General features: G+C 43.9%; 1 protein-coding gene across 8 annotated transcripts in view; it reads left to right on the forward strand.

Moving 5' to 3' along the window:
- The window catches only part of Myo16 (myosin XVI), a 509596-nt gene that overhangs the window by 478461 nt on the left and 7484 nt on the right, over nucleotides 1-23651 (forward strand). For all 8 annotated transcript variants that reach the window (XM_031339016.1, XM_031339015.1, XM_031339017.1 and 5 more), the window contains one exon: nucleotides 3840-3931. In XM_031339016.1, the coding sequence (XP_031194876.1) occupies nucleotides 3840-3931 (92 nt within the window). The remainder of the gene's footprint in view (nucleotides 1-3839; nucleotides 3932-23651) is intronic.

Consider the following 23651-nt stretch of genomic DNA (forward strand, 5'->3'; position numbering starts at 1 on the left):
GAGAGGGGGAAAGGGGGAGAGGGAGAGGGAGAAAGAGATGAGAGGGGAGCGATGAGAGATGAGAGATGAGAAAGATAGAGGAGGGAAAGAATGAACACACATCACACGTGGAGCCATGAAATGGGCCGGGTAGGGGTGAGGCTGGATCTGAGAAGAGTTGGAAGAAAGGGGAATATGATCAAAACATATTATATAAAAGTTCTCAAATAGTCAATAAGATATTACTTTGTTAATACATATATGCATGCACACATCCATATACTTGCACACACCCACACGTGGGCAAATCCCTAACCTCCTTTGCATGTCAGGATTCCTAGCTACCACTCAGCACACTGTCTCCTGTCTTGGGAGATTCTAACAGAAGTGAAGTTCCCCCACTGCTTGCCACAACCTACAAAGATTTTCTCTGTCCCAGGTGTCTCCTGTGGGGCTCCTTACCTACCCTTACTCAGAAGAGACCCCTCTGCTGTCTAACTCCTCTGTTTATCCAGCTCTGGTCTCATCAGCCTCCATCTCTACAAATATATCCACCCTGGTCTTTACCCCTGTCCCTCTCTGTTGAACCTTGCCACATCCCAGGTCCATCATGTCCTCAGTAGATGGGAATGCCTTTTCACCCAGGACTTTCATAAAATGTTGTCATCTCTTCTTAGAAGTCTTAAGTGCCAGCAATTGTCTGCAAAACATTGTCATATCCCCACAAAATGCTCTTAAAGCCCTTTCATGTATGGTTGGCCTACACCTTCCAGTATTTTCTCCAGTTCTCTGAGATGGACTTGGTATTTTATGGGCTATTTCTTGTACAACCTTGGACATCCTAGTCTGTCTTGTCTGTGATCTCAGCTGGGCCTGCAGTTCCCGGTCCATGTCACTCTGAGATCCTTCCCAGGCTCCTCTGTCAGGAGGCTTTGTCGTGGTGAACACCTGCTTCCCTCAGAGCCCACCCAACCACACCTGCATTTCATGTTCCATATTTCCCATGTGGCTATGTCTACGATGGCATGAGATTGCTACTTATTGTTTGCTTCATAGTGAGTCCCTGAATATGCTCGCAGCTGAGCCATATGCATGCACACAGCCCACATTCCCTGCTGGGTGCATGTTCACGCTCATTTGGGTACCACTCTGACCCACTTTCCACATAGGCAGCCACCCCTCTGAGTTGGCTGATCTCAGGGGGATGTCAGCAAATGCCCTATGAGTGTCCCTTAACCATCTCTCAGGTGGGACTCCTTGCTTCTTCCTGCATGGAGGCCCTGTCTGTACTCTCCCCAGCCCTGAGTTAATTCTGTTTTTTTCTAATTAAGTGTCAGCCTGTTAATCTGATCGGTCCGTGTGACTGGGGCCCTTTCTTTCTTCTCCACTGTGTTTCTCTGCACCATGTTCAGAGAACGCTCACAACTATGTTTTCATTTTTGCCCACTGACTCTCTGGAAAGCCTGCTTCACTGCTGCCTTGGTTCTGGATCTGTGACAGGGTCTAAGCTGACTACCCCTTTTGATTCCCAAAGTCGAATTTCTAATTTATACATCGTTATTTTTGAAAGATGGATCCCACTTCCTCTGCCTTTTATCTCCTATCTGAGAGACATTGAGGGCAGTGGTTTGAACATGACACATCCAAGGATAGGCTCATGTTGGAACACTTGGCCACAACTAGGGGTATGGCTTGGGGAGGCTGTGCAACTGTTAAGAGCTACAGCCTCCCTGGAGGATGTGGATCCCTAGCAGCAGGCCTTGGGGCTTCACAGCCCAGCTTCACTTCCTGTTTACATTGCTTCCTGGATGAGGACTCAATGTGACCAGTGAGCTTCCTCCCTACCTTCCCCACCGTGATGGGCTGTACCTCCCTAGAAACGAGAGCCAGACACTTTACCCCACCGTGATGGGCTGTACCTCCCTAGAAATGAGAGCCAGACACTTTATCTTGTAAGTTGCTTCTGCTGCTTATTTTATCACAGCAGCAGAAGTGACTAGGATGTCACACAGACTAGGATGTCCATCTTTGTCTTACCTTATATTTGGCCCTTTGTTTCCCTGTCCCCATCCCTGGTCTCTCATGTCCTTTATCCAAGACTCTTTCTACAGATGGTGTCTTGACTTAGACCCACAGAGTCCTGTGTGCCTATCTAAGCTCTTGATTATGTCACACGGTTGGTTAATGGCACAACCATCATTACCTCTGTCCAATACGCCCTCCTCCTGTTCTGATAGGGACCTTCATTGCTCATGATTAAGACCCAGTCTTTGCCACCAGACACTCTCAGTGGTGGGGCACTATTCACCCACAATCAGCCCTGTCCCAATATGTTTGTAACACTCTTTCTGGGAAGATGGGAATAAATGTCTACTCACTCCAGATAGAAACCGAACCAATGACAGACTAAAGTAATACCACCAAAGTCCAGCTTGAAAAGCCAGTGAGTCTACTGGGATTACTTATAGACGCAGGTGTGAAGCATGGACATCTGAACTTCTGAGAGCCCACCCCGGCAAAGCTGGAACCCTGGAGAGCTCTACATGAGCTGCAAAGCCTAACAGGTTAGAGGGTCTCCTCTCCTCAGCACTCAGCAGTCCTTATTGCTTATATAACCTTGGAGATGAATGGCCCTGTGAATCTGGTCAGTTTCAGGGACTTCCTAGAACTAGTGAGTTGTTGGCTTCCTAGGTCTTAACTAGTCTTTTTTTTTTTTAGAACTTTCTGAGTCTTAAGGAGTTTCCCTCCAGGATGGAATGATTCATACAGGAGGAAATTGCTATGGAAAGCCTGTGCACGTTGACCAACAAGGCAAACTGGCCCACCTTATGTTGATTGGATACAAACCTCCCAAAGAACTAGAACACTCCTGTAATTGGAAAAATGCACAGTGATTTTCTAATGATTTTTAATTTAGGAATCATGTATATGTTTAATCAATTAAACTGTGCTGGTTAATTATGTTTCCAGAGGAGATGAGTAATTGCTTCAGTATTTAAAGTTCTCTGGGTTGAATTCATTCCATTGGGCAGTTATTTCTCCTTTTATCTATTCATGTTTATTAATCAAGTCACTTGGGGCAGTAAATTGTAGGGAAACAGATCTGTCCCCAAGGTGCATTTAATAATGTCTAAAATCATTTTGATTGTCATGAGTCAGGGTGAATCCAGTGCATAAAGACCAGGAATGCTACTGTTTATGATACACAGGACAGGCTTAGAACAGAGAATTATATAGGCCAAATGCCAAGGGTCAGAGATGGGCCTCTGCTGTGCATAATAATGAAGAAAATCATCCGCTGGTTCACAAGATGTCTGTGCCCTTTGTGAGAGGGGTGTGTGCTTTTCCTGAAAGGTCACTTTTACTTGGTCCTTGGCTAAGAACTGGTAGGTTGTAATTGGTCAGTTTTACCTTCCTAGCTACATAGCATCAGCCCTGGTTTCCATGGCACCCAGGTGGGCTTCTGTCTCACATTTCTTCAGTCCCTGCTTTTCCTCTATGCTGCCCCGCAGATGAAATACTAACGTTCATCAACACCCAGTTGGGAAACATTGCCAGTCATCTGCTTCTTTCTTTGAATGGTTTCTAGACTCGAGGAAAATGCTCCTCCTTCAGTCACTTCTGCACTGTTGTGACCTCTGCAGTTGTTCTCTCTCTGGCAGTATCTCTCTTTGTTTGCTTACTGAAACTACAGTAGCTTAAGGTATTCTCATCTAGCTGCAAGATTTAATATCTGCTACTGTCTAATGGTTTAGTGCATGGAATATGACAGTGTCTAATTAGTATCTAAGTATGAACATTTTTTTTCTTTCATCAAGGAAATGCAAACTCACCGCAGCTCTGTATGTTGACTTCTACAGGTTTAGCTGAGGATGATGGGTGCTCAAGGTTGTGTCTGAGTGGCATGGGGACTTCATCATTTCAGAGACATCGAGAGAGCCACACCACCCAGGTAAAGACACCCTGTCCTCCTCCACACAGCAGTGAGTGTAGTTAAACCATAGCAGACAGCCACGAGTCTCCTTCCTGGACTGAGAACTCAGGTTGTTCTCACTGCTGTCTGTGTGCTCTGTCTGAATCTCTCTCTCTCTCTCTCTCTCTCTCTCTCTCCTATCTCAACTGGCTGCAATTCTCTGCTTGTTTTGGAAAAAGAACAATGCCCCCGAAAAGCTAAAAGCCAGCGTTTTTGTTGTTGTTGTGGTGGTGGTTGTTGTTGTTATTTTCTAGCATTTTTTTTTAGTAGAGTATTATAGACATCTCTTTGCTGTGGTTCTTTAAAATCACTAGCTGCTGGTGATGATGGTATGAAACCTTCTGTCAGTGATGGTGTTTTCTGCATTTGACTTGGGGTAAAGCAGGAAGCTATAGTGGCACAAACTTGGAAGGAACATCTGGATGTTCTGAGGTCTTGTGGCATGCTGCTCACCCTCAGAACCTCCGGGTTCTGCATAATCAGCTTCACTTAAGATACTGTGTGGGGCTTCCAAAATGGCTCAGTTAATTGTGCAAGCATGAAATCTAGGATCCAGGGGAAAAGATGGTTGTTGGAGCATGTGTTTGAACCTCATTGAAGGAGAGACACAGAGAGGCAGATCCCTGTCACTCACTGGCTAGCCAGCTTAGCCTTAGCAGTGAGTTCTAGGCCAGTGTGAGACTGTCTCAATAATGAATTCAGCATCTCTCGAGGAACAACACTGAAGGTTGATCTCTAACCTCTGCATGCATATATACAAACATACACATGCATCTCCACACACATGTGCCTGTGTACACCTTTGCACATACATGCATACACTCATAAGCGCATGAACCCATACACCTTGTGTGTATGTCAGGATTACATGTTCATGCTCACCATTTTTTCACCTTAGATATTACACCAAAATAAAGATTATTTGGGAGAAAATAATACTCTGGTGGTTTTAAAATGCAAAGGAATGCAGGATGAAGCCATCTCATGGCCATAAGGTTAGCTTTCAGTGACATATTTGATGACACATAGGCACAGCCACATTATGAGCTGAGGTCTTTCTAAGTAACGCTGATGAGGTGGTATGAAAAAAAATCAATAATTTTAATCTTAAAAATAAATCTCTACAGTAGGCAATCTGCGGAAATCACTTGTGCAGATCTATAGGTGCCGCAATGGAAAAGAAATGCTGATTGGTGGGGATAATAAATTGTCTTAATCCTGCCTGTGTTCCTGAGAGATGCATCTGCTTTGCTCTGCAAGCCTTACAGATGCCCAGTGTGTAGTAATTCCCATGGCAGCTCTCTGCCTGACAGGGCTGCCTGTGTCAGAGTTGACTCCTCTGTACTGCACAGATCGAGAATCTGCCAACCCTCTCTCAGCCACTGCGCTGTGCTTCTGGAACAAGGAGCAGGTTGGAAGCAGGTTCATGAAGTGTGGGTTCTGGATCTTCTTGCCTATGCATGGGTTTAGCTAAAAAACAGAGAACCTTGGGAAAGGTTTGGGGAATTGTTCCCATCTCCTGTTCTCAAAGAGCTTTTATGAATGTGAACCCTTCCCCGAGAAGAAATCCCTAGTCAGCTCACCCTGCTACCCTAGGCACTCAAATGTAGCAACAGATTCCTCTCTGCCGAGAAGCTATGAGTTATGGGACACTGTGGTTTCACTGCCACATGTCCCCAGGATTTGTCTCCTCTCTGACATTTATAGAGGAAGTACAGACACAGTCAGGCATGTCGCCTTTCAGATTTTCTGCCAGAACAATTCCACAGGAATTGCACAAAACCAGTGCTGAACTGCATAGGGATTAAAGGGAACCACCAAATGAATCCCAGTCTGTGCTTTTGTAATTAGTGTCACTGGGGGCTTCAACGACACCCATTTAATAAAGATAAAATATGTCATCAAGAAGACAGAGAGTCGGTCATTTGGCAAGGGTCAGATGGCAAGTTCCCCGAGTTCATTGGCAAGTAAAAATCTGATTCTAAGGAGTTAAGTGTAAGCTGCTAAGAGGGAGGGGAGACCTTGTCTCACTCTCCATGTGGTGGTCTTGTTTGTTGGATGCTGGTCTCCCTATACCATCCCTCAGCTACTTTGATGGATCAAAGGAAGACGCTGGCTCTCTCCTTTCTCTGCTTCTACAGCAAGCCAAGCACATGTGGGGACATTGAGTTATGGTCAGCTTTAGAGACAAGGCAAGAGACCTAAAACACAAGGGATGAAAAGCGCAGCCCCTCCATGTGTACTCTGTGGTTGGTGGTTTAGTCCCTGGGAGCTCTGGGGAGTCTGGTTGGCTAATATTGTTGTTCTTCCTATGGGGTTGCAAACCCCTTCAGCTCCTCCAGTCCTTCCTCCATCTCTCTCCTCCCTTCTTCCACTCCTGTTTCTCCTCCTCCTCCTAAGGATCCTCCTCCTCACTGCCAACTTGCCCACTGCTGAGCCAGAGGGCTAGAACTTGTCACAAGAAGCCAGCAGATACCAACACAGAGTACAGCACGGCAGAGGATAGGAGCTGTGGGAACAAACTTCCCCAGAAGTCTACGAAGCTCCCTGCGGTGGCCACTCCCCACACACACTGGTGAGGTGTCCACACTGCGGTGACCACTCCCCCCACACACTGGTGAGGTGTCCACACTGCGGTGACCACTCCCCACACACACTGGTGAGGTGTCCACACTGCGGTGGCCACTCCCCACACACACTGGTGAGGTGTCCACACTGCGGTGGCCACTCCCCACACACACTGGTGAGGTGTCCACACTGCGGTGGCCACTCCCCACACACACTGGTGAGGTGTCCACACTGCGGTGGCCACTCCCCACACACACTGGTGAGGTGTCCACACTGCGGTGGCCACTCCCCACACACACTGGTGAGGTGTCCACACTGCGGTGGCCACTCCCCCCACACACTGGTGAGGTGTCCATCCCTGCTGTGGCCACTCCCCACACACACTGGTGAGGTGTCCATCCCTGCGGTGGCCACTCCCCACACACACTGGTGGGGTGTCCATCCCTGGGGTGGCCACTCCCCCCACACACTGGTGAGGTGTCCACACTGCAGTGGCCACTCCCCACACACACTGGTGAGGTGTCCACACTGCAGTGGCCACTCCCCCCACACACTGGTGAGGTGTCCACACTGCGGTGGCCACTCCCCACACACACTCGTGAGGTGTCCACACTGCGGTGGCCACTCCCCACACACACTGGTGAGGTGTCCACACTGCGGTGGCCACTCCCCACACACACTGGTGAGGTGTCCACACTGCGGTGGCCACTCCCCCCACACACTGGTGAGGTGTCCACACTGCACACTGCTAGAGACACATTTCCTTTTTCCTTCCAGCATGTCTTATTTGCATTCACATACTCACTTTGCAGCAACACCTCTTCCATAGCCTTTGCCCCACCCACCCCCAGTCTCCCTTCTGCAATTATAGTCTGTGCTTCCCTGTCTTTTATTTTCATGGCGGACTCTCACATACCTGGCCAAACCCTACAAAACCTTTCCTTTAGTATTTCAAAAAATTTACAAAGTCACTGTGAGCATTAGCCATATCCAAATCCCCATCATAAGAGATCATTGATGGCTTTTGATAAATGCATTGCAGGCCAGCTTCCACAACCTTCATAAATACCTTGTCCACCCTGACACAGCCACTGGTGGAGTACCAGACTGGGATCAATAGAAAATCGACCCAATCCAAGGAGCAAATTGTTACGTGGTTTGTTTCACTGAACCATCAAAGAAACCTCTTTGTAATGTCATACATCAACAAAATTAAGAATAGCAGGCACTAAATAAATTCAGTGTTTGCTTTCTATATTCATTATATTTGTGGTATGGACTGCTGGAAATTATTTTAGCACAGAATTGAAACAAACTGTCAGGTGATATAAATATATGTAGATATGTTTGGTTTAAACGTTATGGTGCCTCTAAAGCTCACTGCACAGACAAGAAACTGGACAATTCTTAGAAAAGACCTGCCTATCTGTCTGTCTTCTATCTGTCTATCTATCTTCCTGTCTATCATTTGTTTCTTTCTGTATATTTACCGTCAGTCTTCTTATCCTCATCTATCTGTCCATCTGTCAGATAAATGCGTTTATTTATCTGAGCTTCAAACAGAGATACATGAACAAGGAAGGGCCTTCCCACACTCCAGCACTCAGGGAATCAGTATTCTACACTCATGACTTACACATTATGTGTGAGAAATGAAGGCAGTAAATTATTTTGATGGTAAGAGTGAAATGTCAGGACTTTCCTCAGGGGGCAGGCCATGCCCTGCTCAGATAAGGAGACATTTGAAAACACAAAAAGTGCATCTTGTGTTTTGTTTTTCTGCGTTGATCTCCCCGTGTGACCTGAATGTGATAATATGCATAGTAATTTATGTTTACAATTACCAGTGAGGTGACTTCAGGTGTAAAAATGTTACAAGGATGAGAAATGACATGTGAAAAGGAAAACAGACCTGCCTATACATGGCCTATATATACATATAGCCATATCAATCAATCCAGACAGTCATGTGTGTCTATACATGGTCTCTATATACATATGTCTATATAGCCTCACCCTGACCATCTTTTCCTTGATGAGATTAAGCAGGTAGCCACACACTTGGATAAGGAGCAGTGATGTCACTGAGAACACATGTGTGTTAGTATGTTGATCCTAGCAAACATGATTACAAAAGTCTATTAAAATATTTAACTCAAAGGAGATGAAACACAATTAAATAAGACTTGCAGAACTGTTAGCATGCAGGCATAGAATAATACTTTTTAGCCTATTTAAGGATAGTAAGTGTGACGTGGTGATCCAGCGTAATGCTTGGTGCTTTAGAAGGCTCATCAGACGCGTGTTACTCCTAGAGTGAACTGATAGGAATCCTCTGTCTCTGGAGTCATTATTTTGTGAGAGAGTTGATTGAATCCAAAAGGTCCGTTATCTATTTGGAATTTGAAAGAAATCAGTGTGTGTGTGTGTGTGTGTGTGTGTGTGTGTGTGTGTGTGTGTGTATGTGTGCGTATGTGTGCGTATGTGTGCGTATGTGTGTGTATGTGTGTGTATGTGTGTGTATGTGTGTGTATGTGTGTGTATGTGTGTGTATGTGTGTGTGTATGTATGTGTGTATGTGTGTGTGTATATGTGTGTGTATATGTGTGTGTGTGTGTGTGTGTGGTATGTATCAGGGTACAGGTTTGCATGTGTGGGCATGCAGGTACACCTATCTAGGAGTAGTGTTGTCTAGAGAAGCCAGAGATCACTTTGGTGTCTTCTCATATAGATCTGCACACTTTTTGTTACTGTTTGTTTGTTTGTTTTAGTAAAGGTCCCTCTCTGAACCTAGAGCTGTTTTGGCTAGACTAAATGACCAGCATGTCCCCAGAACCCACTTGTCTTTATCTGTCAGTTGTGAAGTTACAGGCATACATAGCCATGCCTGGTTCCTACAGGGCTGGTAGGTATCTGGACTCAGATACAGCGAGCGCTTTGCCCACTGACTGTATCCTCGGTCCTATGATGTCTTACAACAAATTTTGTTTTGTTACTGTTTTCTGTGCATTGGTGTTTTGCCCACATGTATGAGAATGTCTGCGCTACACTGAGAGAGTTGTGAGTTGCCATGTGGGTCCTGCAAATTGAACCTGGCTCCTTTGGAAGAACAGCCAGTGTCCTTAACCACTGAGCCATCTCTCCTGCCCTATAGTTAGGATTGTTTTCAATTTTTTTCATTATGGAATATTATGAGCTTGTTTTATTTAAAGTACCATGCTTGGTTAAAACACACCACTTTGATGAATCTTGCTGTATTAGCGTTTGAGCTATGTTTTTAGGGAAATAATCAATAGTGGAGTTCTTGATCCCATCCCTCCTGCCAGACCAAAAGTGACTCATCACTCTGAAGTCAGCAGAGCCTCATCTGCAGTTGCACTTTGCTAAGTAAATCCATAAATCATATGGTCCCCATAAAATAGCAGCTGACACTGAGCATGCTTTCAGTGTAAATAAATACATCACTCTTACAGATACTCTGCAACTGTTTTTGTCTGGTTTGATTGACTGATGGATTGATTGATGTGGCTGCAATATTTTGTCTCATTTTGATATGTTACTGTCTTTTTGATATATCAGCCTGAGTGTCAGCTGTAGGTTCAACGAGGAAGCATTAGAGGTGAGATGTTCACTCTGACCCATAGAACTAGTGAAGACAATCACAATCATTCCCTTGCACTTATCAGCCCAACATGGCTCTTAGCTCTCCCCAGCAAACTCAGAGGACATAAACTGAAGGGGACAGGAAGGGCCCACGGACACAGCTCTGCCTCTGCACTAAGTTCAATCTTACTGCCTGGCCACGAGGGATCTCACCGTGAAAGAATTCCACTGGACCTCATCCCTGTCCTTCAGATATACATAGCTGCTGCTATTGTCTTGGGATGGTCACCTTCAGTTCACCAAAGACGCAGGGAGATGGTGGTATTCAGTGGCCAGAACCCACATTTCAGGTGTGATCCAGTCTGTTCAACTTTGGCTTCTTCTCAAAGCCAGTAAATCTAAGTAAATATAGTCACAGAATTCCTGAGATCATGTCCATGATCTGACAACTTGGTATGGAAAATTACAAAGCAACAGCCCTGTCTTTGCTTTCACCAAAAGATGAATACTTGGAATATGCTTTTCATTCCTTATAAGGGGGAGTCAGTTTGCTGGGGCTCCTGGGAAATGGAGGGTTGAGGTTCTGAACAGGGGCACTCCTCACTGTGGTCACCTCTAAAAGTGTTCTCCACTGGCAAATGCTTAGTTTGATGATTTTCTTCCTGCCAGTGTAAGTGTGGCTTGAGTCAGGTGGCTGCCTCCTTTGGTGTTTTCCTGGTTGTTGTTTTCACGAACACTCACAGCTGCACACCCAGATCTGTTCTTCTCCTGTTTCCTGAAGAAGGTCTGTGTCTTTCTTCATCATATAAATTTTTAGAAATTCTTTACAGATTCTGGAAAATGCTGCTTTTCAATTTCGTGTGTGGACAGCATTTTGCTTGCTCTGTATTCCTAATCGGTTGATCAGTAATGGGTTTCCCAGTGCCTGTACACTGGTTATCTGTTGATTATCAACTGACTAGCTACTGTTCTCTTTAAAAACAAAAAAACAGCTTTTGATATTCCTAATAAATTAGGGTTCACAATTTTCCTTTGAGCTGCCTGCTTCATCGTAGGCTCTGCTTATATCTTTGTTCAACTAAAAATATTCTCTACTTCCCCTTGGGACTTTCGGAGATTTCCTGTTACCTGTTACTGATTTCTGGTTGGTTTCTTTGGCTCTGAGAATGTACCTTGTGTTTTCTCCATCCCCTTAAATGCTTGAGCTTTGTTCTCCCTCCCAGGATATGGCCTGTATTGGTGAAACGTATGTGTTTTCTGGAAGAGGGAGCATGCTCTACTGTGATTCAAGAGAACCTCGTGGGCATAGCAGTCAGATCCAGCCACCAGTAGAGCTCAGCTCTGTCTTCTTGCTCATGTTCTGTCTGCTATTGAACAAGAAGCACCTAGTCCCAGTTTTGATTGCAGCAAGTCTACCCTGCCTTTGTGTCCCCAGCTCTGCCTCCCCTATTGTCAGGTCTAGTTTTGGCCATGTGGGGTCAGCATGATATCCCCTTCCTTTTCTCTCACGATCCTTCCTTCTGGTGAGGTCTGCTTGTCTGGAGCTGACCAGCCGCTCCATCCATCACTCTTTCCATCCTCGCCTGGAAGGTGGAACTTTGCATCTTGTGAATTTTCTACACAACTTCAATAGGTCCTTAATCTATACAAATCACACCCTCAAAGTACAGTTAAGGGTGTGCTAGAAGCTTCCTAGGGCTGTGAAATTACCATTCCAACTCTTGCAATTCTCACCCTCCTGTAAAACACCCATCCTATGACTCAGAATGTATCTGTTTCTCTGTCTGACACACACGTGTTGCCCGTGGCATTGTTAGGGGTCTTATTTATTTTTCTACAACTGGGCATCTTCTGATAGGCCATCCACACTTCCTGTGGTCACTGATATGGCTGGCCTCAGGAGAATCCACTTTGTTTTGTGTTTCCTAGTCTGCCCCGTTTGTGTGTTTTATTTTGCCTCATTTTACTGGTTCCCTGTGGTGGCTTCTTTTAAGTTATTTGAAATGCCCTTTAATGTGCATATATGATTTATTTATTTATAATATATAATATATATATATAAATAATATATTCCTGTTCAACTAACTAGGAATAAATAGAACAAGCAAAATGTTGTGCACACATGAAACTGAAAAGCAGCATTATCCAGAATCTGTAATTTCTAAAATTTGTATGAAGAAGAAAAACACAGAGCTGTCAGAAAACAGGGAAATGTAATATTATATATAACATAACATATTATTATATATTATTTATTCTCAGGGATATAAAACTTTTTATATATAATATATGTAATTATATATAAGTATGTAATAATTATATATTATATTATACTACATATTATATATCTATATTATATTATATGTTATATAATATATGTTATGTTACATATTATATATTTTTATATATTCTGATATCTTAACTATATATCCTTGTAAGTGCTTTTGTGATTGCTTCGTGGACTATAATAGACATGTACCAAGTGTTAGTCTATTTGGGCCAATCATAGTGCCCCTTCTTCACTCCACAACTGACCCTTACTTCATAGTTGGCCCATGTCCATCTGCCTGCATGGAAACTTTCTAGGCAATATCGTTTTCAAAAGATGCTGTCTCAGTTTGCTTTCTATCGTGATAAATGCACCACTACCAAAAACAACTCGGTGAGGAAAGGGTTTATCTGTCCTATGCCTCCCCATCACAGTGAGGGAAGGCAGAGCAGGAACCAAAGACAGAAACTGAAGCGGAGCCTGGAGGAACAGGGTGCAGCTGACAGGCTGGCATCCTGTGGCTCGCTCAGATTGTGGAGGAACAGGGTGCCGCTGACTGGCTGACTCTGGGGCTCGCTCATACCGTGGAGGAACAGAGGTGCCCCTGACTGGCTGACATCCTGTGACTCACTCAGACCGTCCTGTGGCTCGCTCAGACCATGGAGGAACAGGGTGCAGCTCACGGGCTGGCATCCTGTGTGGCTCGTTCAGCCGTGGAGGAGCAGGGGTGCTGCTAACTGGCTGGCTCTCTGGGGCTCGCTCTGCCTGTTTTCTCATACTATCCAGGACCACCAGCTCAGGTGTGGCCCCTCTCACATCAATCACCAATCAAGAAAATGACCCACGGACTTGCCTCCAGGAAGTTTCTTAGCCGAGGTTCCCTCTTTGGGCATGACTGCAGTTCTTACCGAGTTGACAAAAACTAATCAAAACAAATCATATAAAAAGAAACACCCACGCCAGAGAGGGTGAGCTAGCTAGGATCTTGGCAGCTGCCGTGCTTACCATCACCAATCTGCCCTGTACGACTGATGCCATGGCACCTTTTCCTGTCAGAGTGAAGCTCATTCTGGAATGTTCTCTTAGATCTGGTCCCGGATTCTCCTCTTCACAGTTTTCTCCCCCTCTGTAATTTACCTGCTTGTTTACTTCCCTCACTGTGCTGGTTTGCATTTCCTTCTATAGGCCGTGCAATACTGGAGAGGGTGTCCGGAGCAGGTTTTCCACGCCCTGACCCTCTTTACACATCTACCCATGGAAGTTTGTTAACAGACTGAGGGTGATTAGCCCTTACCCTCAGGGTCTCCATTTTTGTTGTTCTGTTCAAGAAAAAATCTTTTTAATATAAAAACATTGAAAATAATTTTTCTTGCTTTCTGCAAAGATGATGTTTTCTTTTGATTTTTACATGTAGGAACCTAACCTCTCTGGCCGTGAGTCTGGAGTCATGTCGGTAGTGATATTTTTCATTTCTCTAGTCTCTGTGTTTTCAGCAAAGGCCATAGTGGCTCTGGCTTCTGGAGTCAGAACATTGCCAGAAAATGTTATCTATGCTTGCTGTGACCTTCTAGAATCTTCCATCCTTCATATGGCCTCCTTGAGTGCCCTTCCATAGAATCTTCCATCCTTGGCACGGCCTCCTTGAGTGCCCTTCCAAGGAAACAGGGCACCTGTCTCTGCAGTGTTGTACTTATTATTCACTCTGTTAGGCAGATCTCTTGCATGCAACTTGCTTCTTTATAAATATGCACATGGGTGTCTGTGTGTACATATGTATATGCGTGTGTGTGTATATATATACATATATATATATACACATAGACATACATATATATGCGCATGTGTGTATTAAGAGGGTGTTTTCTAAGGGCACTGTGTGTGTGTGTGTATGTGTGTGTGTATGTGTGTGTGTATGCATGTATATATATGCATCCTCGTGCAGTTTCACTTTAGAGATTGCACCAAGTACATTTTAATTACTTTGTATTGAAAGCACATACCAGCACTCAATAAATCGCTGACTCAATTTAATTGTCAACCAGTGTTAGTCCTAGAAGAATTAAGGTGAATAAATTGATGTAATGTTCCATAGCTTCATTGAATAGTTTATTAAAGTCCATGTTAAAAAAAAAAGCAATAAATGTAGTAGATAGGATGCTAACACTCTTACTATTTCTGAGAGGGGTGGAGTCTGAGATTCACATGTCATGAAGGGCTCCAGAAGATTCCTTCTCAGGCCCATAAGGAGCAATATGCAGTATTTTACTACTGATCATAATCACATAATTATATAACACATTTATCCATAACATTATTCATAACATGATGAAGCTTCAGATACATGAGTGTGTGTATGTGTGAGTGTGTACACATTGTTGTGTGTGTGAGCATGTACATTGTGTATTGCATACAAGTGTTTATTCAGAGATTCATTCATTCATTCACCCACTCACCAGCAAGTGTCCACAGAGGCTCCACTGTGCTGAACACTGGCCTGGCCCACTGAACACCTCAGTCTTCACAGTGAACCCTCTTCTTCCCCGTGAGTCCCACTCCAGCAGGAAAACAAACATTAGGCAGCATTTTGGTAAAACAGGTAATCCATCAAAACCAGTATGAATGGGAAAGTGGAGCTAAGCTGGGTCATCAGGGGCCCATTGTGGAGGGGTACAGCTGGGCTGAGTGGAGGCTGAGTCAGGGGACCCAGGGGATGCATCAAGCACTTCCGGACAGGAGGCCAAGGATTTGATTTTATTTCTGTTGCCGAAGGAAAGAATACTCAGAAAGGGGAAAGCTTGCAGTGCAGGGACCTGGCAGCTGGAGAGAAGTAATTGCCTGTTACTTTCTTACAGTAAAGTTGGAATTCCCACAGTTATAAAGTAGGTCTAGACTGAGAACGAGACTAACTGCAAAAATATCTACAGTGACTGTATTGTCGGTTGACTTTTTCCAAAACCATTATTCTAGCGGTAGGGAAGATGACTCCAGTAACGTGCCTGCTACATAAGTGTGAGGACCTGTGTCCCAGCCCTAGAACACATATAAAATCCCAGTACTGGACACACAGACATGTATGGATCTGTGGGGCTCACTGCCCAGCCAGTCTAGCATAATTAGGGAGCCCCAAGTACCAATGAGAGGCCCTATCTCAAAGAACAAAGTGAATACCTTCTGGGAAGTGACAGCCGAGGTTGGCCTATGACCCACAGAAACTTATACTTTCATGTATAACCCATACATGCATATATACCCCCCCCAAATAAAACCATTAATCCATGTTTTGGGGGTTATTTGCTAAGGAGTATAAAGGAGACAGAGATGGATAAGAGGCTGGATAGATAGGTAGATAGATAGATAAATAGATGATAGATAGATAGATAGATAGATAGATAGATAGATAGATAGATGATAGATAGATAAATAGATGATAGATAGATAGATAGATAGATAGATAGATAGATAGATAGATAGATAGATGATAGATAGATAGATGGTTTGAATGAGCATGCTCCCTCCCCATAGTCTTATATATTTGAACACTTGGTCTCCAGTTGCTGGAACTGTTTGGGAAGGATTAAAAGGTGTGGCCTTGATGAAGAAGGTGTGCCATTCAGGGCTGGTTTACAGGTTTCAAAAGCCCAGGCCACTCCCACTCAGCTCCCTCTGCCTCCTTGTCTCCTGATTATGTCTCATGCTGTGATCTCTCAGCTTAGATTCAATGCTGTTCTTGTCTGCTTGCTGCCATGCTCCATGCCATGATGTCATGGAATCACCTTTTGAAACCTTCAACCCTGACTAAACTCTTTTATATGTTACCTTGGTCAGATGACTCAACACAGCAATAGAAAAGTAACTAAGACAGGTTAGATAGGAAGGTAGATGATAGATAGATAGATAGATAGATAGATACATAGATAATAGATTAGATAGATGATTAATAGATAGGTGGTAGATGATATATGATATATGATAGATAGATAAACAGATGATAGATAGATGATAGATTAGATAACAGATTAGATGATAGATGAAAGATAGACAGATGATAGATAGATTATAGATTAGATAACAGATTAGATGATAGATAGATGACAGATAGATAGACAGATGATAGATAGATGATAGATAACAGATTAGATGATAGATAGATGACAGATAGATTAGATAGATGATTAATAGATAGGTGATAAATGATAGATGATAGATAGATAGATAGATGATAAATTAGATAGATTAGATAGATAAATGATAGATGATAGATTAGATAGATATAGATAGATGATAGATTAGATAAGTAGATCAATGATAGATAGACAGACAGACAGATAGTAGATAGATAGATAGATAGATAGATAGATAGATAGATAGATAGATAGTAGATAGATGAATAAGAAAGATTCCTGACCAAAATACCCAGGATCCAGGATCAGATGATTTTATCAAGAAACATTTCTTCCATGTTTCTTTACAAAACTGCCTAAAATATGCAGACCTCTATTATACAGAAATGCAAACAGTCCAGGGGTGAAGGTGTCTATCTCATGACCTCCACAGACCTGGGAAGCCTTCTTTTTCTCTGATTGCCATGATTACATTACTCTTTGAAGCTGTCACTTTGTATTTCTGACTCTGCCAGAAACAGGTTGGAAATAGGAGAGTTGTGATCATGGAGCATCATGAAGTCAATGGTAGAAGTTAATGATATAAAACGCCTAAAGATGAAACTCATGTAGATTTAAATTAATTTTATACACTAACAGGTATTTTTGGAAAGAAGTCTTGATTTTAAAAGACTCTCATAATTTGCCTGCTTTGGCAAAACCTCATCTTTTTCCTTCCTCTCCTGGAAGCGTTTTGTGTACACTCTGCTTTGCACTTACTCTGTGTTCAAGACACTCTGATGGACCTGAGAGCCTTTGGGGCAGACGCTGGACCCTTCTGCATTCCTCTGTTTTTACACACACAATGAGACCTCATTTCCCAGCTGTTTAGACACAGTCACTGAGGCCTGACAACAGAACAGGAGCTCTGGGGACTGATGCCACTTTTGTGGCCTTTCCAACCTGTAGTGAATACACAAACTACACAGACCCACAAAGAGCCCACAGACAGTCACGGAGACCCGATAGGCCACCAGGAGCATCCCTCCTCTGTGGTGCACCATTGGTCTCTGCTTATCTACTAGAGTAGATAGGCTAGGCCCACTGCATTCCCATTCATCCTTCGGCCTATTAGCTCTTGTTATTTGTGTGCTGTATTAACTAAGCCTAGCCCCCATAATCCAGCAGTTCTTATTCTGTTGGAGCTGCCTGTGTCTTCCAGTGGTTCTATTGCTAGAATCTTGATCAGTGAGCCCCATCACTGCACACACAGTGCTCTACAGATGTGAAGACTATACCTACTAGAAATCCTGCAGGGACTTGACTTCCCAAGCAATGAAGTTAGCTTTCTAACTTTCCTGACTGCAATGGGCTCCAGGGCCCGAGGAGCTGCTAGCCTAGCTCCTTTGTCAGTCATGGGTGACAGCTGTATTCTCCTTGGGTTATGTTGTTGAATATTCATTTTCATAAAATGCTTTTCCCTCGTTCTTAATTATATTTATCCCTTTAGAACATAACTTTTTGGAAAGTAAGTATTTGAGATAGTAATAAATAGCTGGTCAGGCTATGCCTTAAAAAGGTCATGTGACGATGCCAGCGAATATAGCAGGTGGGGAATATAGCTTTTGGCTCCTGTTGTCTGTCTGCTGAGGACGGCGGGTGGGGCCCTGTTGGTCCTGGCTGCCCTCACTTGCCTGGGCCTCACCTCCCTACACCCGCATTCCTAGTTCTGTTGTTTTTCCAAAGCTGACTCTGATGTGCTAGTCCACAGTACAAAGGGCTTTCCCATGGCTGTTGTTTCCTGTTCAAGTTCATGTTCAAGGTGTGCACAGCCCATATGTACCATTGCTTACGCACTCCCACCTAAATGACCTTCCCAACCTTCCAATCTAGCTTAAATCCTACAGCCCAGTTTGATGTTGCCTTGAGAACACAAGTCTCCTCCAGTTCCAACAGTAATTACATGAGCAAATTATTGGTGATTTTTTTTCAGATTTATTTTATTTTTAATTGTTCATATGCATGTGCGTGTGCATGTACATGTGTGTGCATGTGTGTGTGTGTGTGTGTGTGTGTGTGTGTGTGAAGGGAGGTGGGTATATGAGTATTGGTGCCTTCAGAACACAGAGGCTTTGGATCTTCTGGCTCTGAAGTTGTAGGTGGTTGTGAACACCCGATACAGTTGCTAGGAACTGAACTCGGCCCTCTGTAGAGGCTGTATGCACTCTGAAGTGCTAAGGCATCTCTCTATCCCTGATACATTGTTGCCTTGAGAACTCTTTCTGTGTTTCCTCCACACACCCAATTCACATGAGTTTGTGCTGTTGTTTTTGCATGAGACTCCTGGAGGGAGAGAGATCCTGTTGGGCGCTTCTGATTAAGTCTTAAAGAATAAGCCACAGGGACAAGGACTTAAATACATTTGCTAACTGATGGATGGAGAGGGAAACCTCTCAGAAGATAACGGGTGTATTTGGATTTATCTTCTCACTTTACACATACAGCCCAGTGACTTCAGCATCTAACGGTGAATTTCTGTGTCTGAGAAAGGTGCTAATAATATTTAACTGGCTTCTTTCCTGAGCTTGTGAGTGGTTACTAGAATGATAATGTGGACCTAAAGCATGGAGACTGTTGTGGGGAGTAGAAACAAGCCCTTAGAGGTGGTTCGTGTCCGTGTGGCTGAACCACCACAGTCTGTGGGAAAAGATGAGGACAAGAGAGCAATCAATGCCTCCAAGGCTTGCAGTGCTTCCTGACGGCTCTGGCACGCAGGCCTTGTGTTTCAGGCAAGGGAAGGAAGGTGCCGCTGCTGACAATTGTGAACAAGCCGTGAGCACAACTTAGGCTTTGAGGAGAGGTGTGCATTAACTATTTTCAGTCAGGTCTCCTTTGACTTGTAAGAACTCTCTATCATTCCAAGAAAATATGTGAACGGCAGTTTTAATATACTCTTACTTTTCCAAGTTTCCAGGCTTCTATGTTCAAGCTTTTTCATTAGTTCCCCCTGGGTCTGAGTCATTTAACAATAACAGTGTTACTTACTATAAATATTCACCAGGTCTGTGTCATCAATCCTAAGTGTTTCTTTTGTCACTTTCTCTTCTTTTGGGTAGATGAGGTGTTGCATGAATGTGTGTATCCATGTTCTCATGTGTGGGTGAACATGTATGTGTGGATATGTGTGCATGTGTATGCCCTTTGTGATGACTCGTGAAGGTTCACAGTGACAAGGTTGTCCCTGACTGTTTGCCACCTTATGTACTGAGCCAGAGTCTCTGAGTTGAGCCTAGAGCTCACTAGTCTAGCTACTGGCTTGCCCCAGGGATCCCTTGTCTCTTCCTTGCAGCGGCCAAGAGTACAGGGCACCATCTACCTCTGCCTGACTTTGGAGTTGGGACAAGCAGTGTTGCTACTGACATCTGTCCCGGTCTTGGGTTTCATCACATTCAGTGGACATAAAGAAACATACAGGCTTTTCGATTTCTTTTTTGAGTCATAACTTGATAGCAGGAAATCAGCAGCAAATCCAAATAAATGTCAACCGAAATCCCAACAAGTATTTTTTTCTGTAATGCTAATTGTAAGAATAGTTAGTAAGAATATTCTTGATTTTTTTCAGAAGTCAAATCATCCAGATCTAGGAGGACAAACTTACCCCTAACTAAGGTATAGACACAGCCATGCTTGGTGTCAGTAAGAGCTTCCTGTGCCTTTGGGGGAACTTCTTACCCTGTGTTTAAACCTGAGGCTACAAGGACCAAAATTGCATGAGTAAATGGCACTGGGCGGATGCTCAAGCCTCCTTTCCTGGGCTAGGAGGGGCCAACTTTGTTCAGTCCAAACCACAGATGCCATTTCCACTTTTAGATACATTTGGTGCTGTGTTTGTTTCTTTTTATTTTGTTTTGTTTGTTTTTTAACAAAATAGAGACATACATACCCCATAACCACAGACTCTCCAATGGGACATGCTAGCTCACACATGTAAGCTCAGTTACTTGAGAGGCTGGGGCAAGAAGACTGAGTTGAGACCAGCCTGAGCTGCACAGCATTTCCCAGCCAGCCGATTGGGCAAGCGTGAGACGCCATTTCAAACACCAGCATGCAATTAACACAAAGCACAGCTTGGTTCTGAGTCTCACCTGCTTTAAGCCACATCTTTAAGATACACAAAAAATGTTCCTTGATTATATCGTCTGATTTTCAAATATCATTTTCTGACTTTCTTTCTTGTTAGCAGTGATTGGAAACGAGATTCGCATCTGAAACACTGTGTTCAGTGAAATTCAGTGTTGGGACAGCTAGGGCACTACCTTTTTTTAATTTCCATAAATGTCAGCACATGCCTCTTTTCACCTTTGGGTAAATAGTCGATAGAAAAATCAATTCTGAGATAAATGAACAGCAATATGACTTCACATCTGAATTATTTACTAAGATGATTTTAATCCTCCAGATGAAACACTTGAGGTAAAATCTCAGGAATCAGTTGCTAATAATTGGTGTTGTCCAAAGGATGGCAGGGCCATGAAAAGTCTGGGAGAGTTGAGCAATCTAATCAGCTCACCTCCTAGAACCCTGCTAATACGCAGCGGGAAGCTGTGGAAAACCGAGCAAACGCGAGCGTCTGGGTCAAGCCTACAGCCCTTGTGCGAGTATTCCTCTCTAGGCTTGGACTTGCTGCTTGTCTAACCTCTGATGTAACTGTCAATCTCATGAGAAAGAACACGGGCTGTAGAGGTGGGTCAGTGATTAAGTGTATTTGTTGCTCTTGGAGAGGACCTGATTTCAGTTCCCAGAACCAAAAGTCAGTTCACAGCCATCTGTGTCTCCAGCTACAAGGGATCTTGATGACCTCTTCTGACCTCATTGGGCTCCTGCATGAACACAGTGCACACAAACTTATGCAAACACACACACACACATAAAATTAAATAAACATTAAAAAGAGTGTGCATGAACCGAATCTACGTATCACTGTAGCAAGTTCTGTCTTCATTTTTAATTGATATTTCCTAGCTGTGGGGCAACATAAGAGACTCTAGGATCTGAGCAGGGGAAGTAGAAATTATGTAACAGTCCCAGTTTTGAACATGAAGTCGTCCAGACTCTCTGAGACCATAGGGACACTGCGGCTTTTATCCCCAGCTGTGTGTTCCAGGCTGTACCATTCTTTCCTAAGGATCATTGGTTCTATCGAGGGATCTTCCCATTACAGACTTTGTGAGGAATGGATTTTGTTTAAGGAAAAGTAGTCTCCAAGCTTGGAAGTGTCTTGCACCTTGACTGTCTGTCTACACACTTTTACATGCATCAGAGGCCTGTGAAAACATCTGAATGTGCACAGCTTCATGTCCTCCTTACAGAAACTCTCCATACAGGCAGCGCACAGGATGAAGCCTGCTGTAGGTGAACCTCAGTCAGTCAGGTGATGCAATATCACAGGAGGATGATGTCTCCTGGTGTCTCTGGTCATGCCGCCTCAGCCTCTGGTTGTGCAATGGTCCTTTTGGCTCTGTTTTCCCTGGTTCCATATTCACTGTAACATGTGACCCTCTCACAACGAAACTAGAAGAGCTGTTAAAGTCTTCATATCCCTGGAATATTATGTCTGAAAACAAATCACAGGACGGTTTAAATCTCGGGTCGGTTTTCAAGTACTCTATTCAGTCTCCCACCAAACAATTTGGCTTGTGAAGCTTCTCAGGCTGAGAGCCTTGGTTTGGACCTGTCTTAGAAAGACTCCATCCCCCCACCCCCATTCCATCTCCAGATAACACTTCCAGGCATACTATAAACTCATTTAATCCATTGGGCTTAAGTCTCTTTAGTCTTTGCCAGCAGGAGGTCTCCCAGGGGCAGTCTCCCTCTCCCTCCACAACCCCTCCCACTGGTTATTCAAGCCCATCAGGGCGTGACGGAATGCACTGCAAGCCAGGGCTGCAGGGCCACCCACAACCCTGGGATTCCCAGCAGCACATTTTTAGTAAGTTCCCAGGGCTTCCCGACTGTGAAAAGGCTTATCTGAGTCTGTGGGCTGTGAGAGGCTCTGCCGAGTAAGATGTGTTCAATGTAACCAGGTGATCCTGGCAGTGCTTAAAGCTGTAGACCTCTAACGTCTTCCACAAAGAAGATGGCGAGGGATGAAGACAGGATTTCTTGTCGTCACCCAGTAGTGAATTCTACTCTGCTATTGTTCCTCCCTTCTCTTGAGCACAGCCCAACGTTCACTCACTGATTCTACTGATGAATGCCAAAGGGCAGCGTTGACTGATCAGGCAGCGACAGACGCACACTGGACAGACAGATCAGAACTTCTCCAACCTGCATGAGAAAGATTGCTTATTCTAAGTGGAAAACATATTCTCGTCCACCCTTAACATCTGACAGTTATTGACTTCACAGACTTTATCTTTATAGTGTTAACTACAAGTATGCACAGGACTGCGTGAACTCTCTTTATTCTTTTGGCTCATATGCAGTTGTGATCTAAAAATAAACAAACAAACAAAAAACAAAAAACAATCAGAAACCTTACAAATTGACTAAAATTTAAAAAACCTACAGTAAAATTAAGATCCATGACACTCAGGTTAAGATGGCTTCTGACCTAGTGACTGCTGAAGCCAGGACTGGGTAGGAGTTGGCAGAAAGCTTGATCTTTTCTTTGCTGCCATGGCTGCCCGTGACCTCCAGAGCTGCTTCCTGTGTGTCTGCAGCGCAGCCTTTGAGCTGACTCAACTCTGCTCTGTCACTAAGTTTGCTCAGAGGAGAAATGAAGTGCACGGATTCCTTCCATCTGTCTACACCACAGCATCACACAGACAACTTGTGTTGATTTTTCTTTCTTTCTTTTTGTTTTGTTCTTGTTTGTTGGTTTATGTTTTGTTGTTTGTTTGTTTGTTGCTTTGTTTTTATTTTTGTTTTTGTTTTTTGAGACAGTTTCCTCTATGTAGCCCCGCCTGTCCTGCAACTAGCTCTGTAGTCTGTACACCAGACTGGCCTCAAACTCAGAGATCTGACTACCTCTTATTTCCCAAAGGCTGGCTGGGATTAAAGGTATGTGCCACCACCATCCAGCAATAAACCAGAAAAATGACTAACATCACACAAGAATGTGTTCACATGATGCAAATTTTCCTTAACATGATGCTTT

The sequence above is a fragment of the Mastomys coucha genome, unplaced genomic scaffold, assembly GCF_008632895.1.
Source record: "Mastomys coucha isolate ucsf_1 unplaced genomic scaffold, UCSF_Mcou_1 pScaffold22, whole genome shotgun sequence".
Taxonomy (NCBI): Eukaryota; Metazoa; Chordata; class Mammalia; order Rodentia; family Muridae; genus Mastomys; species Mastomys coucha.